This window comes from Narcine bancroftii, chromosome 12, assembly GCF_036971445.1.
Source record: "Narcine bancroftii isolate sNarBan1 chromosome 12, sNarBan1.hap1, whole genome shotgun sequence".
Taxonomy (NCBI): domain Eukaryota; kingdom Metazoa; phylum Chordata; class Chondrichthyes; order Torpediniformes; family Narcinidae; genus Narcine; species Narcine bancroftii.
The window spans coordinates 61,869,021-61,891,116 of NC_091480.1; the positions used below are offsets into that span (position 1 = coordinate 61,869,021).

Sequence of the window (22,096 nt, forward strand, 5' to 3'; positions counted from 1 at the left end):
GGTGGGGAGGGGGCTGGGAAGGAGGGAGGAAAGGGAGGGGGGAAAAGGGGAGAAAATGACACTATATTCAAGAGGGAAATGTTTACGTGTATTTTGGTCAATATGGTTCATAGTGTGAAAAACAAAATTTTTTTAAAAATTGTAGTTTTACAACAATCAAATGGACACTATCAAATGTTTCAACACTCAAATGGACACTGGAGAATGATGCATGTTTCAAAAGAGACTGCTACAATTGTGCAACGCATTAAATGGACTCTTCCAGCTGTGTGAAGTTCAAGTTCAAATTTACAGTCACGTGGACCAAGGTACAGTGAGGAAGTTCATTTTGCGAGCAGTTCAGCAGGTAAAACACCGTAGAGAGCAGGGTTCAGAATCAAAATCTGTTGTCATGAACAAGTCATGGTTACAGAGAAATCAGTTAGATCGGAGCAGACAACATCATTTCACCTGTGTTAGGTTTTATTCAGGAGTCTGATAACAACGGGAAAGAATCTGTCGCCTAATCTAGCGGGGCGAGATCCCACACTCCAGAATCTTCTCCACAACAGGATGGGAATGAAGAGTGTGGCCGGGGTGGGATGTCTTTTAATATTTTTGGCAGTTTTTCTGAGGCAGTGAGGTGTAGGCAGAATTGATGGGCAAGGGGGGGGGGGGGTCTTTGAGTGATGGTCTGGACCATGTTCACAACACTCCATGGTTTAAATGGGCATTACCTTTCGAGCTTGCAACTCTACACCAACGCATCTGAAAACAAATGGAATGCCAAGATCCTGGAGTGTGGTGACGTTCACACCAAGTGGAGACTGGGTGGGACTTACCTCACTCTTAATGTCTGGTGGGGGCTCTTGTGGATTCAGGCAGGCATGAGCCACTTTAATGACATGCTCCAGTTTGCGAGGTTGCTCTTCCACCTTGGCAGCCAGGAAGAGAGTAGCAGGGGCGATGGTCTATGCAAAACACAACCCAGGGTCAGGGAATGAGAACAGACGGAACTAGACGGAGACTGGATGTCATATTATACTCATTTAAATGTTGTGGTCATTACAGAGACTTGGCTAATGCAGGTTCCGAGGTTTAGATGCTTTGAAAGGGATAGGATGGGAGGTAAAAGAGGAAGTGGGGAGTAGCATTACTGGTCAGGAATAGTATCACAGCTGCAGAAAGGGAGGATGCTGTGAAGGGAGTCGGTTTGGGTGGAAGTCAGAAATGGGAAGGGAGCAATCACAGTACTGGGAGTAGTCTATACGCTCTTAAATAACCCTTGGGATACTGAGGAGCAGATACATAGACAGATTTTGGAATGGTACAGCAATTACAGGGTTGTTGTTATGGGAGACTTCAACTTCCCAAATATTGACTGATGGGGCAGAATTTGTCAGATGTGTCCAAGGATTCCTGACACACTATGTGGACCAGCTGTGCTTGCTTTGGTAGCACATATACTAAAAACCTATGTGGACCAGTCAACTAGAGGAGAGGCCATACTGGATCTAGTACTGGGTAATGAATCTGGTCAGGTGAGGGAACATTTCGGTGAGAGTGACCAGAACTCCCTGAGCTTTAGCATAGCTAAGGACAAGATAAAAGCAGACAAAAATGGTAAAGAGTTTAAATGGGAAGGACTAATTATGAAGGGATGAGAAGGGAATTAGGGAGAGAAAAATGGGAAGATGTTCACAGGAGAAAGCAGAGAAGTAATGTGGCAGATGTTTAGACACCACTTCTGCGGGGTTCTGGATAGGTTTGTCCCACTGAGACAGGGAAAAGATGGTAGGTCAAAACAGGTGAGGTGATTAGTTAAGAGGAAGAAGGAAGCATACATTAGATTTAGGAAGCAGGAAACAGGAAGGGCTCATAAGAATTACAATGATAGCCAGGAAGGGACTTAAGAAAGGACTTAGGACAACTAGAAGGGGGCATTAGAAGGCCTTGGCAAGTAGGATTAAGGAAAATCCTAAGGTATTCTATGCATACGTGAAGAACAGAAGGATGACAAGAGTGATAGTAGGGCTGCTTAAGGATAAAGGAGGCAACATGTGCCGGAGGCAAAGGAGAAAAGTACTTTGTTCAATATGAGGTCAGAATAGAGGTAAGACAGAGCTCAAGCAGCTCAAATGAGATTTATTACTTCTTATTTTTGAAGTAGAAAAACTGGCGTGGATTAAAATAGAATTGGATCAAATAGGAGAGAGATTAGCAGAGGAATTCATATATAAATGGGATTCAAAATTAATAACTGGTGTTAAAGGGACACCATTGTTAAAACACAATTACTGTTTGGAACACGATAAATGACAAAATCAGAACAAAAGGAAGTAAATCACCTAAGATGCCTTTGATTCAAAATCATCTTGTATCTTTATCAAAGGACAATCAGTTTTTAACTACTTGGTTTAGTAAAGGGATTAAAATATTGAAGTTTGTTATGAACAAGGCCAATTGATGTCATTTGAACAACTAAAGAATAAATAAGGAATAATTAATAATACTCTTTTCTGTTATTTTCCATTGAGAGGATATTTGAGGGAAAAGTTAGGCCCAGCGATGCTGTTATCTACTTGTAGTGAGGTGGACACTCTTTATTAGGAGAGGAAATACTAAGGAATTTACTTCTGCAAAGTAGCTTTTATTACTAAACATAAATCTAGATAGAAATGGAGTTGGATTTGAATGTTACAGTTGATGAGCAAAGATGGTCAGATCTGTTGACATTGTATAACAAACACTATTAATGTAAGATAAAGATTAGTTCAGTTCAATTTTTTACATCAGCTATATCTTTTTTTGAATATTTTATTTTTGATTTCTTTTTCATAAACATACATAGTAAACTCTCCAATATCAAAGTATAAAACATTTTCTTACAAAAAAAAACAAACAAAACAACCCCCTCCCTTTTCACAGTATAAATCCACACACCATCAGGGCTCACATTTATGTTGACTATAAAAAAATTCTCAATGGGGAAGTCACTTGCATTTATACTTTAGCAGCATTTATTATTATCCTTTTTATTATTGTACTTATAATTACAATTGGGCCCCTATATGACCCAAATACAGCTGCCGTATTTTGATAAACGTCATTTTTGTTCTTTAAAATTTTTCCATAGGTATGCAACTATTCATCTAAGTAGTCCATTGTGTTGTCTGTAGAGGGGAGTTGGATTTCCATGTAATTGCAATACATTTCTTAGCTGCAGCTAAAGCTATTTTAACAAATGAAATTTGGAATTTAGTTAATTTTTTGTTTATTTCAATAAAGTTGCCCAAAAGATAAATATCTGGATCACCCGTGAAGGCCATCCCCGTTATCCTTGTTAATATTTCTGACAGAAAGGTTTCACCTTCACACACGTCCACGTAGCATGTAAAAACATTTCTCTTTCTATCTCACACCTAAAATACATCTTCGATATTTCAGATTTTGATTTATGCACCTTCTGTGGTGTGAGATATAATTGGTGCAGGAAATTATATTGTTCTAATCTGTATCTTGCATTTATAATTGACGTCATGCTGTTCAAACACCAATCAGACCAACATTTTTCCATTATTGCAACACCAAGATGCAACTCCCATCTCTCTCTCTCGATCTCTGTAAACGTGGTTTTGCACTTTCATTCTGGAGAGCATAGTACATCTTAGTTATAAATTTAGGTGTATTTCCAGCCAAATTGTTTGCTCCATTTCACTAATTTCAAGTGGGGCCAAATTTGACCCCCATCTTTCTCTTAGGAACAACAAAAGAAAGTCACTCTGTTCAAAAGTTAATTGTTCAAAAGACATGAGAGATCCCTCCACAAACAGTCATCAATATATTTTATTCCTTTGTCATATCATGAATGCAATATTTTGCTGCCCAGATTCATAGGCAACAATAATTTTTACATAATGGTGTTCTTAGTGATATATTTTTTTCCAATACACTCATTGATTTCTTGCCATATTCTAATCTTATGTATTAATATAGGGTAATCCATCTTTTTTGTTATTAACTTAACATTCCACTTGTAAATAAAGTCCTTTGCTGTCTTCTATTGATTTCAATCCCAATTGGATCCAAGGAGGACTGTCTTTTTCAAAAAAGGATGAGAAAAGTCTAGCTTGTGCTGATAAATAATACTTCTTAAAATCTGGAAGCCTAAATCCACCCAGTTTATAATCCCATGTTAACTTTTCCAATGTACTTCTTGGCACTTTTTTATTCCATAGGAATTATCTTATGTAATTATTTATAATTAAATTAAATTTTTAGTTAGTGCAATAAAAGTAATCTGCAAGTCTTTCCATTTCTGTAAATCTTTCTCAATTTTTTTTATGAGGAGAGTAATTAAACTTATATAAGTTCTGTAAATTATTATCTGTCATTATTCCTAAATATTTGATTCCATCTATCTTTCATTTAAATCTAATTGATTTAAATCTAATTTGATTTCATAATCAAAATTCTTCAATGGTATTATCTCACTCTTGTCCTGATTTATGTTCTTCTTGTCCAACTTTGAAGCCCTTAATATGTCTCTCTCCTTATAATTTCCACCAGCAGTCCATTCGCTAGGATAAAAAGTGCTGGGAACAGAGGACACCCTTGTCTACTTGATCTACTCAAGGGAAAAACCATTGACATCTGATTATTAGTTTTAATTTTGTCTTGTAGTTTATGATAAAGAGTTTTATCCAATTTATAAATTTTCTGCCAATACCAAATTTTTCCCAAGTTTTAAATAGAAAAGTCCATTCTGATTGATCAAATGCTTTTTCTGCATCTAGAGAGATGGTTATGCTTGGATTCAAGTTTGATTTTGCTCTATGTATTATATTAAAGAGTCTACCTAGACTATTTGAAGAAACGTCTTCCTTGGACAAATCCCACCTGGTCTGTATGTTTTAATTTTGGTAGATATTGTCCCAATCTATTAGTTAGCGCCTTTGCCAATATTTTATAATCAGCATTCAGAAGTGATATAGGATTAAGTTTTTAATGGGTCTCTACTTTTCTTCGGTAGCACTGTAAGTATAGCAGTTGAGAAAGATTCCAGGAGGATCTGGGTCTCAACCGTCTGCCAGTCTAATACATCCATCATAAGAGACATCAATAAATCTTTAAATTGTCTATAGAATGCGGGAAGAAACCCATCCTCCCCCAGAGATTTGTTAGTTTGTAAAGTACCCACAGCTTTCTTGATTTTTTTCTCTTGTGAAGGAGGTATCTAAATCAACTCGTTCTCTAACTTCTAATTTTAAAAGTTCAACATTTGTTAAAAATTCATCCAACTCATTTTCATCTCCTAATAGTTCTGATATATATAGTTTTGTATAATATTGACTAAAAAAACATTTATTTTTGATTATATGTTATATCGGCCTCTGTCTTTATTGCATTTATCATTCTAGATGACTCTTCTGCCTTTAAATGCCAAGATAGGACTTTATGTGCTCGTTCTCCTAATTCATTTTTTTTTCTGTTCTATATATTTGTAATGTTAGATTTCAGTTTTTTATTCTCTAATAATTATATTTTTCTTGTAACCCTGTGCTCTGATAATCTTTTTTTCCAATTTCTTTGTCTTTCTCTGAACCCTCCAACTCTGTAGCATATTCTCTCTTAAGACTTTTTGTATAAGAAATAATTTGTCCTCCTAGATAAGCTTTAAGCGCATCCCATATTCAAAAGCTATTATCCGTAGAAGATTAGTTTCACAAAATGATTCTATCTGTCTATTAATAAACTCGTAAAAGTCCTACTTTTTCAACAGTGTGGTATTGAGACATCATCTATATACACTTTCTTGTATTTTCATTATCGCAATAATTAAAGTTAATGGCGAATGATTTGATAAAGGTCTCGCCAATTACCACATTTTTTTAACTGAGCAGATGTTAAAAACAAATCATTCCTTGAGTGGAACAGGGTTAAACTGCCTCCATGTATTAATCAAATTTAAATCCTTCATAAATAATAAGCCTTTGCCCTTGTCACTGTTCTGGCTGATGTATCTAGTACTGGATCTAGACAGAAATTGAAATCTCCTCCAACCAATTTATTTTATCTTCCCTCTGCTGTTTTTAAAAAGATATCTTTCATAAAGGCTTCATCATCATAATTTGGTGCATAGATATAAAAGTCCATGATTCTGCTTAAATTTTGTGTGCCTTTACAGATCTTCCAGCTTGGTCAGTGTCTCTTCTATTATTATTGGTATATTTTTATTAATTAGAATTTCTACTCCTCTTGTTTTTGAGCCGAATGAAGACAATATTATTTGTCCCACCCATCCTCTTTTTAATTTAGCATGTTCAGATTTGGAAGATATGTTTCTTGTAGAAAGACGATATCCGCCTTTAATTTTTTTAGATGAGTCAAGACCCGCTTTCTTTTCACCATTTCGTTTATCCCATTAACATTAAGACTAATAAATTTTAACATTCTATCCATATCGATTTTTAAACAAGTATTGTTTAACAATAAAACCTTTCTGATTATTTAAATAATATTGTTCTTTCCCCTTTAAAAAGCACATACAACGTCCCTGCCCTGACGGTGACATCTACAGGAAACCCCGAAAGCCCGCAGTAAAAGTCCGCAGAATCTCTCGAGTAAAAAGAACCCCTCCCTTTAATGCCATTTTTTTTGATACTCCTCTCTGGGTGCCATTCTTCCACCTTGCTACTACTTTTCCCAAGTTTTCACTTTTTACTGAGCTCTCTGTGAACATTTCAATAAAATTTACTTTTCAACAATAAATACAATAGTTTAGAAAAATACAACTTTTACAGTCCCATTGTAAACATTCTTCACTGTGTTCCTCTTTGACAGCCTGTCTTTTCATAAACCTCGCAGTAAGTCTTCCACCTCATTCTTAGTCTTGAAAAATCGCCGATGACCTTATGCTACTTTGACCCTCAGAGTCACGTGGTATATCATCAAATATTCCAAGTTTTGGAGCACAGTTGCCTTTTTACACTGTCATACTCCTTCCTTTGCTTAATCAAAGTAGGTCAAAAATCTTGAATAGCACTTTTTCATGGTCAATCTTGGGCGGGCCATTATTTTGCTTAGTGCTCCCAGAATTGTCTCCCATTCCTGGTAACTCTAAAGGCTTACCAGGACCAGTTGTGGTTATTGATTGCCGGCTCTCTGGGTCCGAGGGCCTGGTGAGTCGTTTCAATATGTAATTTTTCTCTGAATTTCTCCCAACACTCGTGGGATCCATGTTTCAAAGAAGTTCACCAGATCTCTTCCCTCTATTCCTTCTTTCAGTTTGATAATTTGAACATTGTTTCGTTTGGTAAAATTCTCCTTGTGGTCGATCTTGTCCAGCAGACCTTATCTGTCCGACTCCCATTTCTTCGCATCTTTCTCCAAAGCTTTTAGGTTATCTTGTGTTTTTACCAAGTCTGTTTCTCTGCTTGGGTCATTCTTTCCATTAAATCTTCAACAATTTTTTTAATTTCAATCATCCTTTCAGTTGTGGCTCTCATTGCAATGTCAACACCTGCAAATCGATTCCTCAAGTTTTCCATTTTCTTCATGATAATATTTAGTTCTTGTCCCGACTCTTCCAGGGTCCACTGGTCCCGAGGCCACTCTTACGCTACTCCCTTTTGGGTTTTCGCTCGATATTCCTGGCTGAGTAGAAACTCCCTCAATTTTTGTTCTTGGCTGCCTTGGTTTTTTAGTCCTTGTTTTGTCCATTTGATGGTGAAAAAGCTCTTAATTTTAAGATTTTAACCATCTTTTTGATACTCTTCACAGAGAGTTCAATCAAAACATGTCTAAGTCCTTCGCATGGCCACATCAGCTAATATCTGACACCATAAAAATTGAATAAAATGAAAACACATTGATCAGATCAATGTTTTAGGTGTGGTTTGAAGAGACAGGAACTTTCTTGCTTTCAACTTGGTCATGTCCTAAGGCAGGGGTGTCAAACTCAAATTCACGGAGGGCCAAAATTAAAAACTTGGACTAAGTCGAGGGCCGAACTAAATATTTATTGAAAATTTTCAACAACATCTGCATGTTTTCTCTTCTTTCAACATATGTAATGTTAAACTTTTTCTTATTAAAATAAATGTTTAATAATAGTTTTGGATAAACTTTTTCATTGTCATTGGCCCATTTCCTTTGGAGATCTGAAACCGTGGACATGACGAGTCAATGAGGGATGATTAAAGCAGTGGTCTTCAAACTTTTCTTCCCACCCACAGAGCACCTTAAGCAATCCCTTACTAATCACAGAGCACCAATGGCACAAGGACGCGAGTGGAAAGAAAAAGGTTGAGAACTGTTGTATTGTGGTAACTCCACATCTGATTAGGTTAATTGTTAGGAAAGTGGTCAGAGAAGGACCCCCCCCCCACCCCAAGAAAGGCTTAAATCACAGGAACAAAATAAGCTTCCGTCTCACTGCTCCCAATGTTACACACAGTCCTGATGTGGAATGTGGGGTCGCAGGTCCACGTTCACCCGAGTTCAGGTGCTGTCTGTGTGGAGTTTGTACGCTCTCCCCTTGTCTTGGACCAACAGGTCGGTCGCCTGACGAAGGCACCCGAACCCCCCGTTGAAACGCCAGCGTCCGGGGCGGTGGAGGAATTGGCTGAGAAGAGCGCGTTGCTCCCACCCCCCCTCCCATGGTTGGAGAGGGATTAAATTGCGATCTCACGGCGCCGGGCTCGTCCTCAACAAAAGGAGCGGGAGGCAGGGTCCGCCGCGCACGGAGCGAGGGGGAAGGCATCGCCAACGAGACGTTCGGTCCGGCGTCGCCGCTGAAGCGCAGACCCAGCGAGGATGGTCCCCAACTCCAGCCACGTCTGTGTGTCCGGGAGCCGGGCGGGCTGAGTGCGGCGCTCCGATCCCCGGGATTCGGGACTCTGAGATCCCTCCACACCTCAGGCGTCTTCATTTTCACCTTCAGTGTGCATGCGCTATACTGGCGCGGCGGCCAGCGGGCCAACGCTAATATATATTTAATATGATCTTGCGGGCCAAATATAATTATATCGGGGGCCAGAGTTTGACATGTGTGTCCTAAGGTAAAGCCTTTTTGGGTGGATTTAGGGAATGTCTTAAAACAAGTTACAGGCATTGTATTTCCACAAAACCCAGATTTATTTCTATTGGGGGGATATAGAAGGAACAAGACCCAAGTCGAAGTTATCAACATACCAAATGAAATTTGTTAAAATAGCATTAATAGTGGCAAGGAAGTGTAGTGCGTTGACCTGGAAATTGGATTAACATTTGGGTATGGGAAGATGGAAAGCAGAAATTCAAAGCTCTATCCCCTTGGAGAAAATTACATATAATTTAAGAAATAAATATGGTATATTTTTGCAAATTTGGAGCACGTATATGCAAGTATGTAGAGGTGTTCTTCCAGGCTCTTGAGACCTGTGTTAATCTTCCTCCATAATCTAATCACCGCGGCGGTGATCGAGCTGGTGCTCCAGGCGGTGAGTTCAACCAAAGGCCAGCAGCCCGCGCAGCAGCACTGGCCCCAACAAGTGAACCGGCGGGTGAATGGCAAGGGCAGCTTAAAGGCCAGCGACCCCAAAATGGCACTGGCCTTGCTGTGCAGCCAAAATACAGGGACACTGTACGGGGAAGGGCATTGTTATGCAGGAAAGTACTCACCCGTGGGAAACCCGCATTTGTTATGCCAAGGGGTGGCCACAGTGGGAACAGTGCAAGTATAAAAGTCAGCCCTGAGCCCTAATAAAACTTAACCTGACTACACTATGTGTGTGTGTCTTCTTTCGAGTAATGCACAACTACAATTGGTGACCCTGACTGTTTAGACGGCATCTAAACCCAGCAATAACCGAACAGGCAGCAGTCAATGTGGCCGCTCTCAAGTTGCCGACCTTCAAGAAGAATCAACCACGCGGTGGTTTGACCAGGCTGAGGCAGTTCCAGATCTGGCAGATCACAGCAGAATCCACCTGCTACTACAACATGGAGAGCGCCCTGGACCAGGACACAGCAGGCCAAATGGCCAACTTCATCCAGGACCCCCCCATCGGAATGAGCGTGCACTGTCTTCAAAGACTTTCTGATCGAGGCCTTTGGGCTCTCAAGGCGCGAGAGAGGGGCACACATGCTCCACCTGGATAGGCTAGGGGACAGGCCCCCGTCAGCCCTCATGAACGAGATGCTGGCCCTCCTGGGCAAACAAGAGCCCTGCATCATGTTTGAGCAAGCATTCCTGGAGCAACTGCCCGAGGTCATCCAACTGCTACTGGCTGACACAGATTTCAGTGACCCCTGGAAAGTCACAACATGATTGGACGTTCTATGGAAACTGAAGTGTGTTCGACATCCGTAGGGCTCATCACTAAACCCTGCAGCCAGACCCGTGCAGACCCGCCGAGAGAACAGCAGCGCCCAAGAGGAGGTGATTCAGATGACCAGTGGTGTTTCTACCACCAGAGATGGGGCACCGGAGCCCACTGGTGCAGGTTGTCATGTATGTTTCAGGGAAATGCTGGGGCCAGTCATCGCTAATGGCCATGATGGCTGGCCACCAAGACAGAGTCCTGTATTTTTGGGACCGCCAGTCTGGGCAACGCTTCCTTGTGGACACAGGAGCCCCCGTTGGAACAGAACACCAGGAAAAGGCAGTCGTGCCCCACGCTGAGGGCTGCCAACAACAGCACAATTTTGACCTACAGTACCCGCAAGGTCAAACTGAAGTTGGGAGGCGGCCTCTTCTCGTGGGTGTTCACGCTGGCCGCAGTGGAACAGCTGCTTCACGGGTGCGGGTAGACTTCCTGTGCACCCATTGCCTGCTCATGGACCTCAAGGGATGAAGATTGGTCCACATCAAGACTTTTCAATCCTTCCCCCTCAAAGACACCAGGCTCCCAGGACTCCACCTGGACTCCGTACAGAGATTGGACGAGTACACCAGGGTCCTGGCCGAGTTCCCTGCAGTGCTCACCCCCCAATTCACCACAGTGATGACCAGAAATGGAGCACAGCACCACATCCTGACCCAGGGCCCACTGCTCCACAGAAGGGCCTTCCTCCAGAGAAACTCCAGCCGTTAAAGGAGGAATTCATGAAACTGGAGGAGATCGGCATCGTACAGTGGTCGGACAGCCCATGGGCTTCTCCCCTGAACATGATACCAAAAGCAACTTGGGGCTGGAGACCATGCAGCGACTACTGCCGGCTCAACGAGACCACAATTCCGGATTGGTACCCCGTGTCACACATCCAGGACTTCGCGGCTAACCTTCACGGGGCAAGGATCTTCTCCAAGGTGGACCTCGTATGAGAATATCATCAGATCCCAGTGCACTCCGATTATATCCCCAAGACCACCATCATCACCCCGTTCTGCCTCTTCTAATTCCTCCGAATGCCATTTGGGCTAAAGAACGCTGCATAGACCTTCCAGCAACTCATGGACGCAGTGGGCCGAGACCTGGCTGGCACCTTGGTGGCGAGCAGGAACCAACAGGAGCACATGGCACACCTTGCCACCTCTACACTTGACTGAGTGAGTTTGGCCTGACAATCAATCCAGCCAAATGCCAGTTCGGATTGGAGACCATCGACTTCCTGGGCCACAGGGTAACCAAGGAAGGAGCCACACTGCTACCCAGTAAAGTGGAGGCCATCCGGAAGTTCCCCAGACCCAAGGTTCTACAGGAGTTCATGGGAATGATCAATTTCTACCTCAGGTTCATCCCCCTCAGCTGCCCGGATCATGTGGCCCTTGTTCGCCCAGATGGCAAGCAAGGCAAAGGACATCACCTGGGATGAGGAGTCAGCGAAAGCCTTCGTGAAGGCCAAGGAAGCCCTGGCAGACACCGCTCTCCTGGCACATCCCAGGTCAGACCCTCCAATGGCCCTGACGGTGGATGCCCCATGAACGGCAATCGGTGGAGTTCTGGAGCAGCAGGTCAAAGGAAGTTGGCGGCTGGTGGCTTTCTTTAGCAAACACCTGCGGCCTCCAGAACTGAAGTACAGTGCTTTTGACAGAGAGCTACTGGTGCTGCACTTAGCCATCTGCCACTTCAGGTACTTCCTAGAGGGCGGATCCTTCATGGTTTTCACAGATCACAAGCCCCTAACTTACATCTCAGAGTACACCATAGATGTAAGGCATGTCTCTAGCAGGGACAACGTGGTGGCCGACGCACTGTCCAGGCAAAATATCCACACACTGAGTGAGTGGAGTTTGTAGCATTGGCAGAGGTGCAGCAGAAAGACGAGGAGCTGCCCCAATATAGGACTGCTATATTGGGACTGCAGCTCCAGGACATCCCAGTCGACACAGGTAACACCACCCTCCTGTGCGACGTGGCCTCCGGTTACGTCAGACCCATTGTCCTGGCGGCTTGGAGACAACAGGTTTTCAACATCCATGGACTGGCTCACCCATCCATGAGGACCATGGTCTGGCTGGTGGCCAGCAAATACGTGTGGCATGGATTGCGGAAGTAGGTCAGCAGGTGGGTGAAGGCATGCATGCAGTGCCAAACAACCAAGGTATAGCAGCACACTAAGACCCCACCTCAGCACTTCAAGCCCACAGAATGAAGATTTGACCACATCTATGTGGTATCCCCGGGTTTCCACTATCTGTTCACAATGGTCAACCGCTTCACCAGGTAGCCAGGAGCAGTCCCACTGGCAGACACGTCCACAACCTCATGCACCAGGGCCCTCACCTCATCCTGGGTGGCATGGTTCAGGTTACCGTCCCACCTCACATCTAACAGAGGACACGTTGAGGGCAAAATTTTAGGAGAAACATTAGAGGATGCTTCTTCACTCAGAGAGAGGAAAGAATTGAGGCCGAGTCAATTCTTTCATTTAAGAGGAGGCTGGATATATACATGGATAGGAGGGGGTTGGAGGGTTATGGGCAGAGAATAGGTGGGGGGGGAGGGGGATCTAGCGGAGTTGTTTGCATGAACCAGCATGGACTTGGGGCCGAGATGGCTGTTTCCATGCCATAAACTGTTATATGGTTATATGGACAGAGGGGCCCAGTTCACCTCCAGCCTGTGGTCTGACCTCACCAGCTTGTGGGCGGCCAGCTGCACCACACAGCTTACCATCCACAGTCCAATGGGTTGGTGGAGCACTTCCACAGGCTCCTCAAAACCGCACTTATGATCAGACTCTAAGTACCCAACTGGGTAGACGAGCTACCATGGGTGCTGTTGGGCATCCACACAGCACCCAAGGAGGACCTCAACACTTTTTCGCCTGAACTCATCTACAGACCTCCACTGGTGGTCCGGGAGAATGCATACCATTCCCAGGCAGACAGCAGGATGACTCTGCAGCATTCCTCAGCAGACTCAGCGAAAGAGTCAGTAGCCTGGTCCCAATTCCACCTTCCAGACACGGACATGCAAGGACCAACATACCCAAAGACCTGCAGGACTGTGAGTGTGTTTTCCTTTGCAGAGGTCCACATCATCCACCGCTTCAGTGGTCATATGAGGGTCTGTTCCAGGTCATCCGCAATAACAGGGCCACGTTTGAGCTGGAGGTCAGCGGCAAGATGAATGAAGGTCTTCACCATAGACAGGCTGAAGCCAGCAAACCTGGACCCGACGTTCCTGGTTGAGACACCAGCACCATGCCAAAGAAGCAGGCCACCAAAGGCTGCAGAGACTTTGCCTCCAAGCACCAACGACAATACGACCAGTTCTGGGGGGGGGGGGGGCGGTCATGTGGCAGCCTGCGGCGGCGGCGAGTGCAACCAAAGGCCAGCAGCCTGCGCAGTGGCGCTGGACCCAACAAGCAAATTGGTGGGTGAATGGCCAGGGCAGCTTAAAGGCCAGAGTGGAGGTCCCAGATGATGGAGAATGGCAAATATTGTTTAAAAAAAGGTAACAAGGAGAATGCTGGAAATTATAGACCAGTGAGTTTTATATCAGTAGTGGACAAACTATTGTAGAGGATTTACGAGCATTTAGAGAAATACAGTATCTTCATGAATACTTAGCATGGCTTTGTGAGAGGAAAGTTGTGCCTCACGAGCCAAATTGAGTTTTTTGATGAGGTAACAAAAGAAATTAATGAAGGTAGATGTGGTGTACATGGATTTTAGAAAGGCATTTGATAAGGTCCATCATGAGGAATTCATTCAGAAAGTCATGAGGCATGGGATCCATGGAACTTTGTCTGTGTGGATTCAGAATTGGCTTGCCTGTAAAAAGCAGAGAGTAATAGTGGATGGGAAGTATTCTTCCTGGAGTTCCACAGGGATCTGTTCTGGGATCCCTGCTCTTTGTGATTTTTATAAATGATCTTGACAATGATGTAGAGGGATAGGTCAGCAAGTTTGAGGATGACATGAAGGATGGAGTTGTGGATGGTGCTGAAGGATTTCGTAGAGTTGATGCAGAGTTGGGTAGAAAAGTGGCAGATGGAATTAAATCCGGATAAGTGTGAGGTGATACATTTTGGAAGGTTAAACTTGAAGGCAGAGTACAGGGCTGTGTGTGATACACTGCTGTACATTAACTGTATCGTGGAGTGGATGTGTGATACAGTTCTGTACATTAACTGTATTGTGGAGTATGTGATACAGTGCTGTAAATTAACTGTGGTGGGGGTGTGTATGTGTGTGCTACAGTGCTGGACATCAACTGTATCATGGCATGGATGTGAGATACAGTGCTGTACATGACAGGGATCTGTGTGTCACCATCTGCTGTACATTAACTGTGTCTGTGTGTGAAACATTGCAATGCACCAACATTACAAAGGGCAGAGTAGAGAGTGGGCCACATATTTATCAGAGTGGGCCACATATTTATTATGGACAGGGATGCGTGATGAGGTCCATCATCACATCGCCCACCTGCTGCAGTAAACTGGTCGAGGTTGGCGAAAGCCACTTACGTTGCGATGAAACTTGGTGAAGCATTGCTGCATGTAGAACCTGTGCATGTAAACAATCGCTGTGTTGATGGTCAGCTGTGAACTGTGAGTGCAGCATTAAAGAAAAGATGCATCAGTTTGGCAAACTTAAAGCCTGTTACGATTCCCTGCCCTGCCATCTGTAAGGACCTCATGCCCAGAATAAAATACCAGCAGATTGATTCACACACTTCCACGACTGCTGCTGGTTAAGGAAACCCCAGGCAGCTTTGAAAGGGCCATAAGAGTATATCCAGAATTCACTGAAATCATCTCTTCAGCTCATCTCCTCCATGCTCTTTGGCAACTTTTTTGTCACACTCACATACCAGGTTAAGAAATCCGTTACTAGCCACAGAGGATGCCATAGGTGCTCTGTGGTTGGCAAGGGATTACTTAAGGTGGAATGCATGTGGAAAAAAAAAGGTTGAGAACCTCTGCTCTAAACCTTTACAGACCTGTCTAAATGTCTGTTAAATGGTGTAATTGTCCCCGCCTCTACCACTTCCTGGGGCAGCTCGTTCCACACAGGCCCCTCAGGTCCCCTTTAAATCTCTTCCCTCTCACCTTAAACCTGTGCCCTCTAGTTTTAGACTCCCGACACTGGGGAAAAGTCTATGACCACCCACCTTATCCACACCCATCATGGTTTTATAAACCTCTAGAAGGTCCCTCCCCCATCTTCCTCCACACCAGGGAGAAAAGTCCCAGACTATCCTTGTTACTCTGGTCCTCCAGTCCTAGGAAAATCCTGGTGAATCTTTTCTGCCCCCTTTCCAGCTCAGTGACATCCTTCCTACAGGTGGGTGGCAGAACTGTGCACAACACTTTCTCTGTGCACTTCACATTTTCTCCATCCGAGCCCATTGTAATCTTAACTACTTCAGTCTTCCTCTGCCTGTTCTCCAATCTTCCCTCTGAGCTACCATGATCCAGACCTGTGAACACTCTCATAGAACACCTTCGTACCCCTCTCCACTTCTGTGGAGACTTTTGGAAAAGCTGAGATCGAAATGGGCCATTGCCCTGAAAACGCTAACCGTTTCTCTCCGTTCAGATGCCTCCTGAGCATTTACCTTTCAAGAGGAAGCTATATTCACACCCACCCAGATGGAGGTGGGGATTTCAAGCGAGAAATGGGAAGGACAGGAGGGTCAGTGACCAGAGGGATACAAGAAACAGAAGCAACGACCCCATTCCTCCTTTCCATAGGATCATGGCCATTCTTCCAACTCAGTGTAATATCCCTATTTCTTTAAAATTTAGGCATACGGCACAGCTTTTGGCCCACGAGCTCATGCTGCCCAATTAACCTACCACCACTGGTACATTTTTTGAATGGTGGGAGGAAACCCACACAAACACGGGGAGGATGTACAAACTCTCTATAGTCAGTGCAGTCTATACCCGTCATAAAATATCTCATCAAATTTCCCCTCATTCTTCTGCGCTCCAGGGAATAAAGACGTAACCTGATTAACCTTTCCCTGTAACTCAGTACCTGAAGTCTAGGCAAAATCCTAGTAAATCTTCTCTGCACTCTTTCAATCTTATTGATATCTTTCCTGTAGTTAGGTGACCAAAACTGCACCTAACTGCATCTCATCTCTTCAAATTCTCTTGGAATAAAGGCCAACATACCATTTGGCTTCATAATCGAATTTGCACATCAACTTACAACAATTCATGTCCCTCTGAACACCAACACTGTTATTCTGATTCTGTTACTGTTTCAGAAGGCAACATTGTGAAGGGACAGCCAGACCCTTCATGAACTGCCTCAACACCACAAACCCTTGATCTCCAATACAAGTTCAGGTAGGAAGCATTCACTTGTTTCTGGCTGGGCAAACATGAAGGTTGGTTGGTTCATACCTTAGCAGGGTTGCTTATTTCTCTCACTCTCCAAGTACAGTGCAAACCTCTAGAACTAGCATATACTGAGGTAATGCAAAACAACGCAAGTTACCCAGAGATTGGACCAATGCCACAAACACTGCAAGCCCTGGATCTCTTGAACCAAGGCAAGTCAATGTGAAAGAGAGAGGCCAAGAAGAAACCAGCATGCAAACACGGAGAGAGTGTACAAAGTCCTTACAGGCAGCATCGGATTCAAACCGGGTTGCTGGCATGGTACTAACTGCACAGACTTCTGCTCCTGATGTAAACCCCTCCTGCCTACGAACCCATCCAAATATCTTTATTCACATTGGTGAACAAGTCTGCACATGTTGGAAAACTAGAGCATTCAAGTGCTTTTAGAACTCAAGAGGACAGGCAGATCAGTGGAAAACAGTTGATTTTTCAGGCCAAAAACTCTTCATCAGAAACAGCAAGAGCCAAGTGGATGCCTGAATAAATGAGGTGGGGTTGAGGAGCATAGGCTGGCAAGAGACAAGTGGGAGGGGGAAGAAATTTAAAATTTGAATTTAGACATACAGCATAGTAACAGACCCTTTTGGCCGACGAGCCCGTGCCGTCCAATTACACCCAATTGACCTCCACCCCCAGTACATTTCGAATGGTGGGAGGAAACCAGAGCCCTCAGGGAAAACCCACGCAGACACATACAAACTTCTTACAGACAGCGCAGAATTCAAACCCTGGTCCCAATCACTGGCGCTGTAACAATGTTGAATTGCTACGCAAACGTGCGAAGCTGAGGTGATGGGGAAAGGGGCAGAGGAAGATGCTCTCTGACAGGAGGAAGGGGTAGGGGAGCTGGATGGAGATGTGGGTAAAGGGCAGGTAGGGAGGGTGGGGGAGCGAAAAGAGAACAAATGGGGCTAGAGAAGCAAAGGAAAGCAGGGGTGGGGACTACCATAAATTGGAAAAGTCGACATTGATGCCGTCTTGTTGGAGACCATTGATGGAGTACAAGTTGCGGTTCTTCTAATTTACCTGTTGCCTTAACCTGGCAGTACACAAGGCCACCGACACAGCAGTCCTGCCACTGGTGCGGAACTGGGAGAGCGGGGAGCAGACACAGTGCTGTTCCGTAGGGTCCTATTGCCCAGTACTGATGCAGATGGCATTGTACAGGTTTAAAAAGGGGTGTTAAAGGCGCAGGGTGTTTTTTTTTGTTGCAAGATCCTGCATCCACAGAGGTATGTGCCCAAGATGGCAGAACCTGTACTGGGCAGCGGACCACAAGGACCAGCACAGGCCACCAAAAATGGGGGTAACATTTCCCCGCCCCCACCAACTGGAGAAGCCTAGGAAACGACCCTACAGCAAGATGACCACGACAGGGGATCAGTGAGAGGCTGAACGCCTGAAGGACCCATTCAGGTTGCTGGCGACTTGTGAACAAAGGACACACGCAGGCTGTTGCCAACTTGCGGTTGAAGGACTCACACCGCTGCTAGAGACTGATTCATGGAAAACAGGTATCAGGGCTGGGATTCCAGAGGGTGCTGAGGGCGACGGGCTCTCAAGGGGCCTCGGGCAGTGAAAGATTCCTGATTATATTGCAGGTTTGGATCTGGAGCTTGGGTTGCCGATGGATTGAACAGATATCTGAGTGGAAGGACTAAAGGCAAATCCTTAGTGTCTCTGAAGGTACTTTCTTTTGCTTCTCTTTCTTATTATTGGGGGCACCAGGCACCAGGTGACTCAGTTGGCCTTTACTGCAGGTAAAAGTACATTGTGCACAACATACTTCTGTATTATTACATGACAAATGGATCTTGAACAATCATGTCAGTATGAGAATGGAAAATGGAATTGAAGTAGTTAGCCACCAGGAAATCCTTGTTGTTGCAGCAGAGAGCAGATGCTCAATGAAGCAATCACCCAATTTTCATCCAGATCCACTGCCCCCCCCCCCCCCCCAACCCCCAGATGTAGTAAATGACTCCTACAGCATTGCAGTTGAAGTGCAGTCTAACCTTGAAGGACTTTTTGGGACCCAAATAGTGGTGAGAAGCAGATGCACCTTTTTATTGCAGTTATATAGGTAAGTGTCAGGGAAGGGCAATTAGTAGAAAGGGATGAGGAAAAGGGTGTTGGAGAGAACAATCCTGTAAAATGCATCTGCTGGCGAGATCCTATTGATAGGAGATGGAAACTGTGTAAAGTTATGCATTGGGTGCAGAAGCTGGTGGAATGGTAGGTGAGGAATCCTCTCTCCGTTACTTCAGGGAGGGAAGAGGAAATGTACCGAGGAAACAAGTTAATCAGGGGTAAATTGGGTGGCAGAGTCATGGGCTGAAATGGCCTGTTACCATGCTGTCTGTCTATATGAGTTTTAGATTCCCCTACTCTGGGAAAGACTAGCTACAGAAACAGAAAAGAGCAAAAGGCCAGCCAATCCATTGAGCCTGCTCCACCATTCAACAAGACCATGGCTAATTGTACTTTAGTACCCTGGGTGGCATGGTTAGCATAAGGAGTATGTTCTCCATGTCTGCATGGTTCTTCCCCGGGGGCTCAGGTTTCCTCCCACCATTCAAAAAGTACTGGGGGGGGTCTGAAGGTCAATTGGGTAGCAAAGGATCATGGGCCAAAAGGGCATGTTACCGTGCTGTATGCCTACATTTTTAAAAAATAAATATTCCTGCTTTTCTCAGAACCTCCTGATCAATTTCACCAATATGGCCACATCCAACTCTGAATTTGGAAAGAATCACTGGAGAAACTCAGCAGGTCAGACTTCATCAATGGGTAAAAATGATCAGTTAATGTTCTGGGTGCAGAGCCTTTATCAAGATAGAACAGGTGAAACTACATACTTTAAGGGTCAAAGAAGCAAGAGTATAAGATGTAAGAGGTGGCAAGACAAGAATGAGAAACCATGGAGAAGGGGTGGGGAAAAATGTGAGAGAACAAAAAGCAGGTAAAGAGATGAGAATAGTGTTATCAGATGGGGTGAGGATTACTTAAAATTGCAAAATCAGTGTTCATGCCATTTGGTTTAAGGCTACCCAAAAGAAAATGTGCTGTTCCTCAACTTTATATTGAACCTTGCCCTGATGAGGACAAATATGCCACTGTAGGAACATTTGGCTACTGGGCTCCTTCCCCCAACTTCTTTTCCCCCCTTACTTCCACCTACTCCATCTTGATAAAGGATTCAGACAGACATTGACTGGCCATTCTCTCCATGAATACTGTACAACCTGCTAAGTTCCTCCAGCAATTCTTTGCTTGCTCAAGATTTCTAGCATCTGTAGCTTTTGCATTTCACCTTTTTTTATACCTAACAAATCAGCTTTAATTTTCTGTATAGGGAGTTCAAAATGTTCACAATTTTGAAAAGGTTTCTCCTCATCTTAAATCTTTAGTCTGTGACCCCTTATTCTGGACTTTCCCCAACATCAGGAACACTTCCTGCATCTAACCTGTATTGCCAGAATTTTGTCTCAACAAGGCTCTTCTAAATTCTAACAAGCATAACCATAGTCACAAGTCACTCCTGCCATCCCAGCTTCTGGTGAACCTTCACTGTAGCCCTCAAAAGCAACAACGACACAATGCTCAAGGTGTAATCTCACCAGGGCCTATACAACTGTAGTATCTTAACATGCAATAGGGTTAACATCCCACTTCCTTTTTTCACGACCTACTGTACATGCATTCCAACCTTCAATGACAAATGTACCATTGACACCTCCTCTCTTCAAATTTCACACCAGCTTATCAGCCTTCCTATTATCCCAATATCTACTTCATCTGTATACGCTCATGATTTCATAAACTTCTCCCAGCATCCCCCTTCCTTCACTCCAGCCTGTCCTCTTAACTCAAGACCCCCCCCCAAGACCCAGTTACATCCTGATGAACACAGGAGACTGCCGATACTGGAATTTGAAGCTAGGCACAATCTGGTGGAACTCAGCGGGTCGAGCAGCATCAGCAGGAGCAACAAAATAAAAACCAAACCACATTTCGGGCAGAACACCTTTATCAATACGCATTTTGCTGACGTCTTGACCGAGGATTTCGGACTGAAACATTATCTATTTCTCTAATGATGCTGCTTGACCTCAGTTCATCCTTTTCTACACCCCTTCCCAGTTTAAGGACACCCTTGTATCTATCTGGGCGACCCGCTCTCGCTTTAATGGCCCCAGTCATCCCACTCCAACGGGTTGTCACTCACCCTTCATGATACTACAAGTGTCAGGCCTAAACCTCACTCTCCACGCTCGAGGCCTCCTTCCCCTTCCCGCCCGTGGGCCCCGGCCCTTCCCTCATCTTCACAGCTTAAGAGTACAGGCGTCAGGATACACGCTGAGCCGCTGGCCCATATCCTGCACCAGGTTGGCGGCCTGCTGCCGATACGAGAGCTCCTTGTCCCAGTCCACACCACCGCGCCGCGACGGGGTATCCTGTAACTGCTGCCGGGTGAAACACCACCGAACAACCGGCGTCAACGACCCCGCCGCCATTTTATTCCACAGCACCGGCGGGGAACAACGCGGACGCGCATGCGTGGAAAGGCACAACGCCTCCCTGCGCTCACGTCGCCGCACGCCCGCCACCCTACTGCGCTTGCGCTGATGTCTTTGCATTGATCCCAGGTGGATGATATACAAAATATTATTTATCCGCGACGTTCACTTGAAAAACAACCTGCAAAATAAAATTTACAGCCTTTTATTATTGTTGACGCTGTCCGTTAAAAAAAAAACCCTACCCCCATGCCGTTTGATAATACCCAACTACTATCTTCATTGGCAGCCTCTGCTGGGAATGGTGGCGGAGTCTGCGCGAGTCCTATAAATAGGCACGGCCGCCACCACCCGCGTTTGCGCAGTGGCCACCAGGGACAAGGAAAACGCGAAGACTGCGGGCGCGGAAATGTTATGCGGAAAGGGATTGGGCGGAGTGCCTGAGTGGCTCGGACGGCGCCCATGGAGAATAATGGGCCTTGCCCGTCAGGCGGAAGGGCCTTGTGGGGCGTTCCAACCTCCTCTCCGTCACGGTGCGTTTCTTCCACGTCGCTGCCGATCATTTCAAGGCAGGAGGACTAGAATTGCACCAAATCAGTTCGTCTTTTGAAAAGAAGACGCATGAAAACATTTAAAACTATTGATAAAAAGTGGGCGGTCGATCATCCAATCAGGCGAGACTACGTCAATGCAGAGCCAGTCCGCGGCCAATAGTTCTGATGTCCATGAGAGGCAACCAATGAGGTGGTTCTATGCTGGATTGGGGTGCGGCTAAGGTCTATGATTGACGTGCAAGTGAC

The 22,096-nt window shown here is 44.7% G+C and overlaps 1 protein-coding gene and 1 long non-coding RNA gene across 6 annotated transcripts in view; one reads left to right on the forward strand and one right to left on the reverse strand.

Annotated features, from left to right (window-relative positions):
• LOC138747254 (cyclin-T1-like) overlaps positions 1 to 21,990 on the reverse strand; it is a 45,090-nt gene extending 23,100 nt beyond the window's left edge. The window contains exons 1-4 of one of the 5 annotated variants that reach the window (XM_069906304.1): positions 21,815 to 21,989; positions 21,133 to 21,477; positions 14,884 to 14,965; positions 822 to 950 (exon numbers count right to left, since the gene is read on the reverse strand). In XM_069906304.1, the coding sequence (XP_069762405.1) occupies positions 822 to 950; positions 14,884 to 14,965; positions 21,133 to 21,416 (495 nt within the window). In that variant the 5' untranslated portion in view covers positions 21,417 to 21,477; positions 21,815 to 21,989. Of the gene's footprint in view, positions 1 to 821; positions 951 to 14,883; positions 14,966 to 21,132; positions 21,478 to 21,814 lie in introns of all 5 variants that reach the window. The other 4 variants (XM_069906306.1, XM_069906307.1, XM_069906308.1 and 1 more) reach the window with 4 other exon arrangements.
• Positions 117 to 19,616, forward strand: LOC138747256 (uncharacterized). The gene is made up of 4 exons (XR_011347394.1): positions 117 to 308; positions 16,638 to 16,719; positions 18,378 to 18,462; positions 19,473 to 19,616. It is a non-coding gene; the product is annotated as an uncharacterized lncRNA (long non-coding RNA).
• Positions 21,991 to 22,096: the final 106 nt, after the last annotated feature.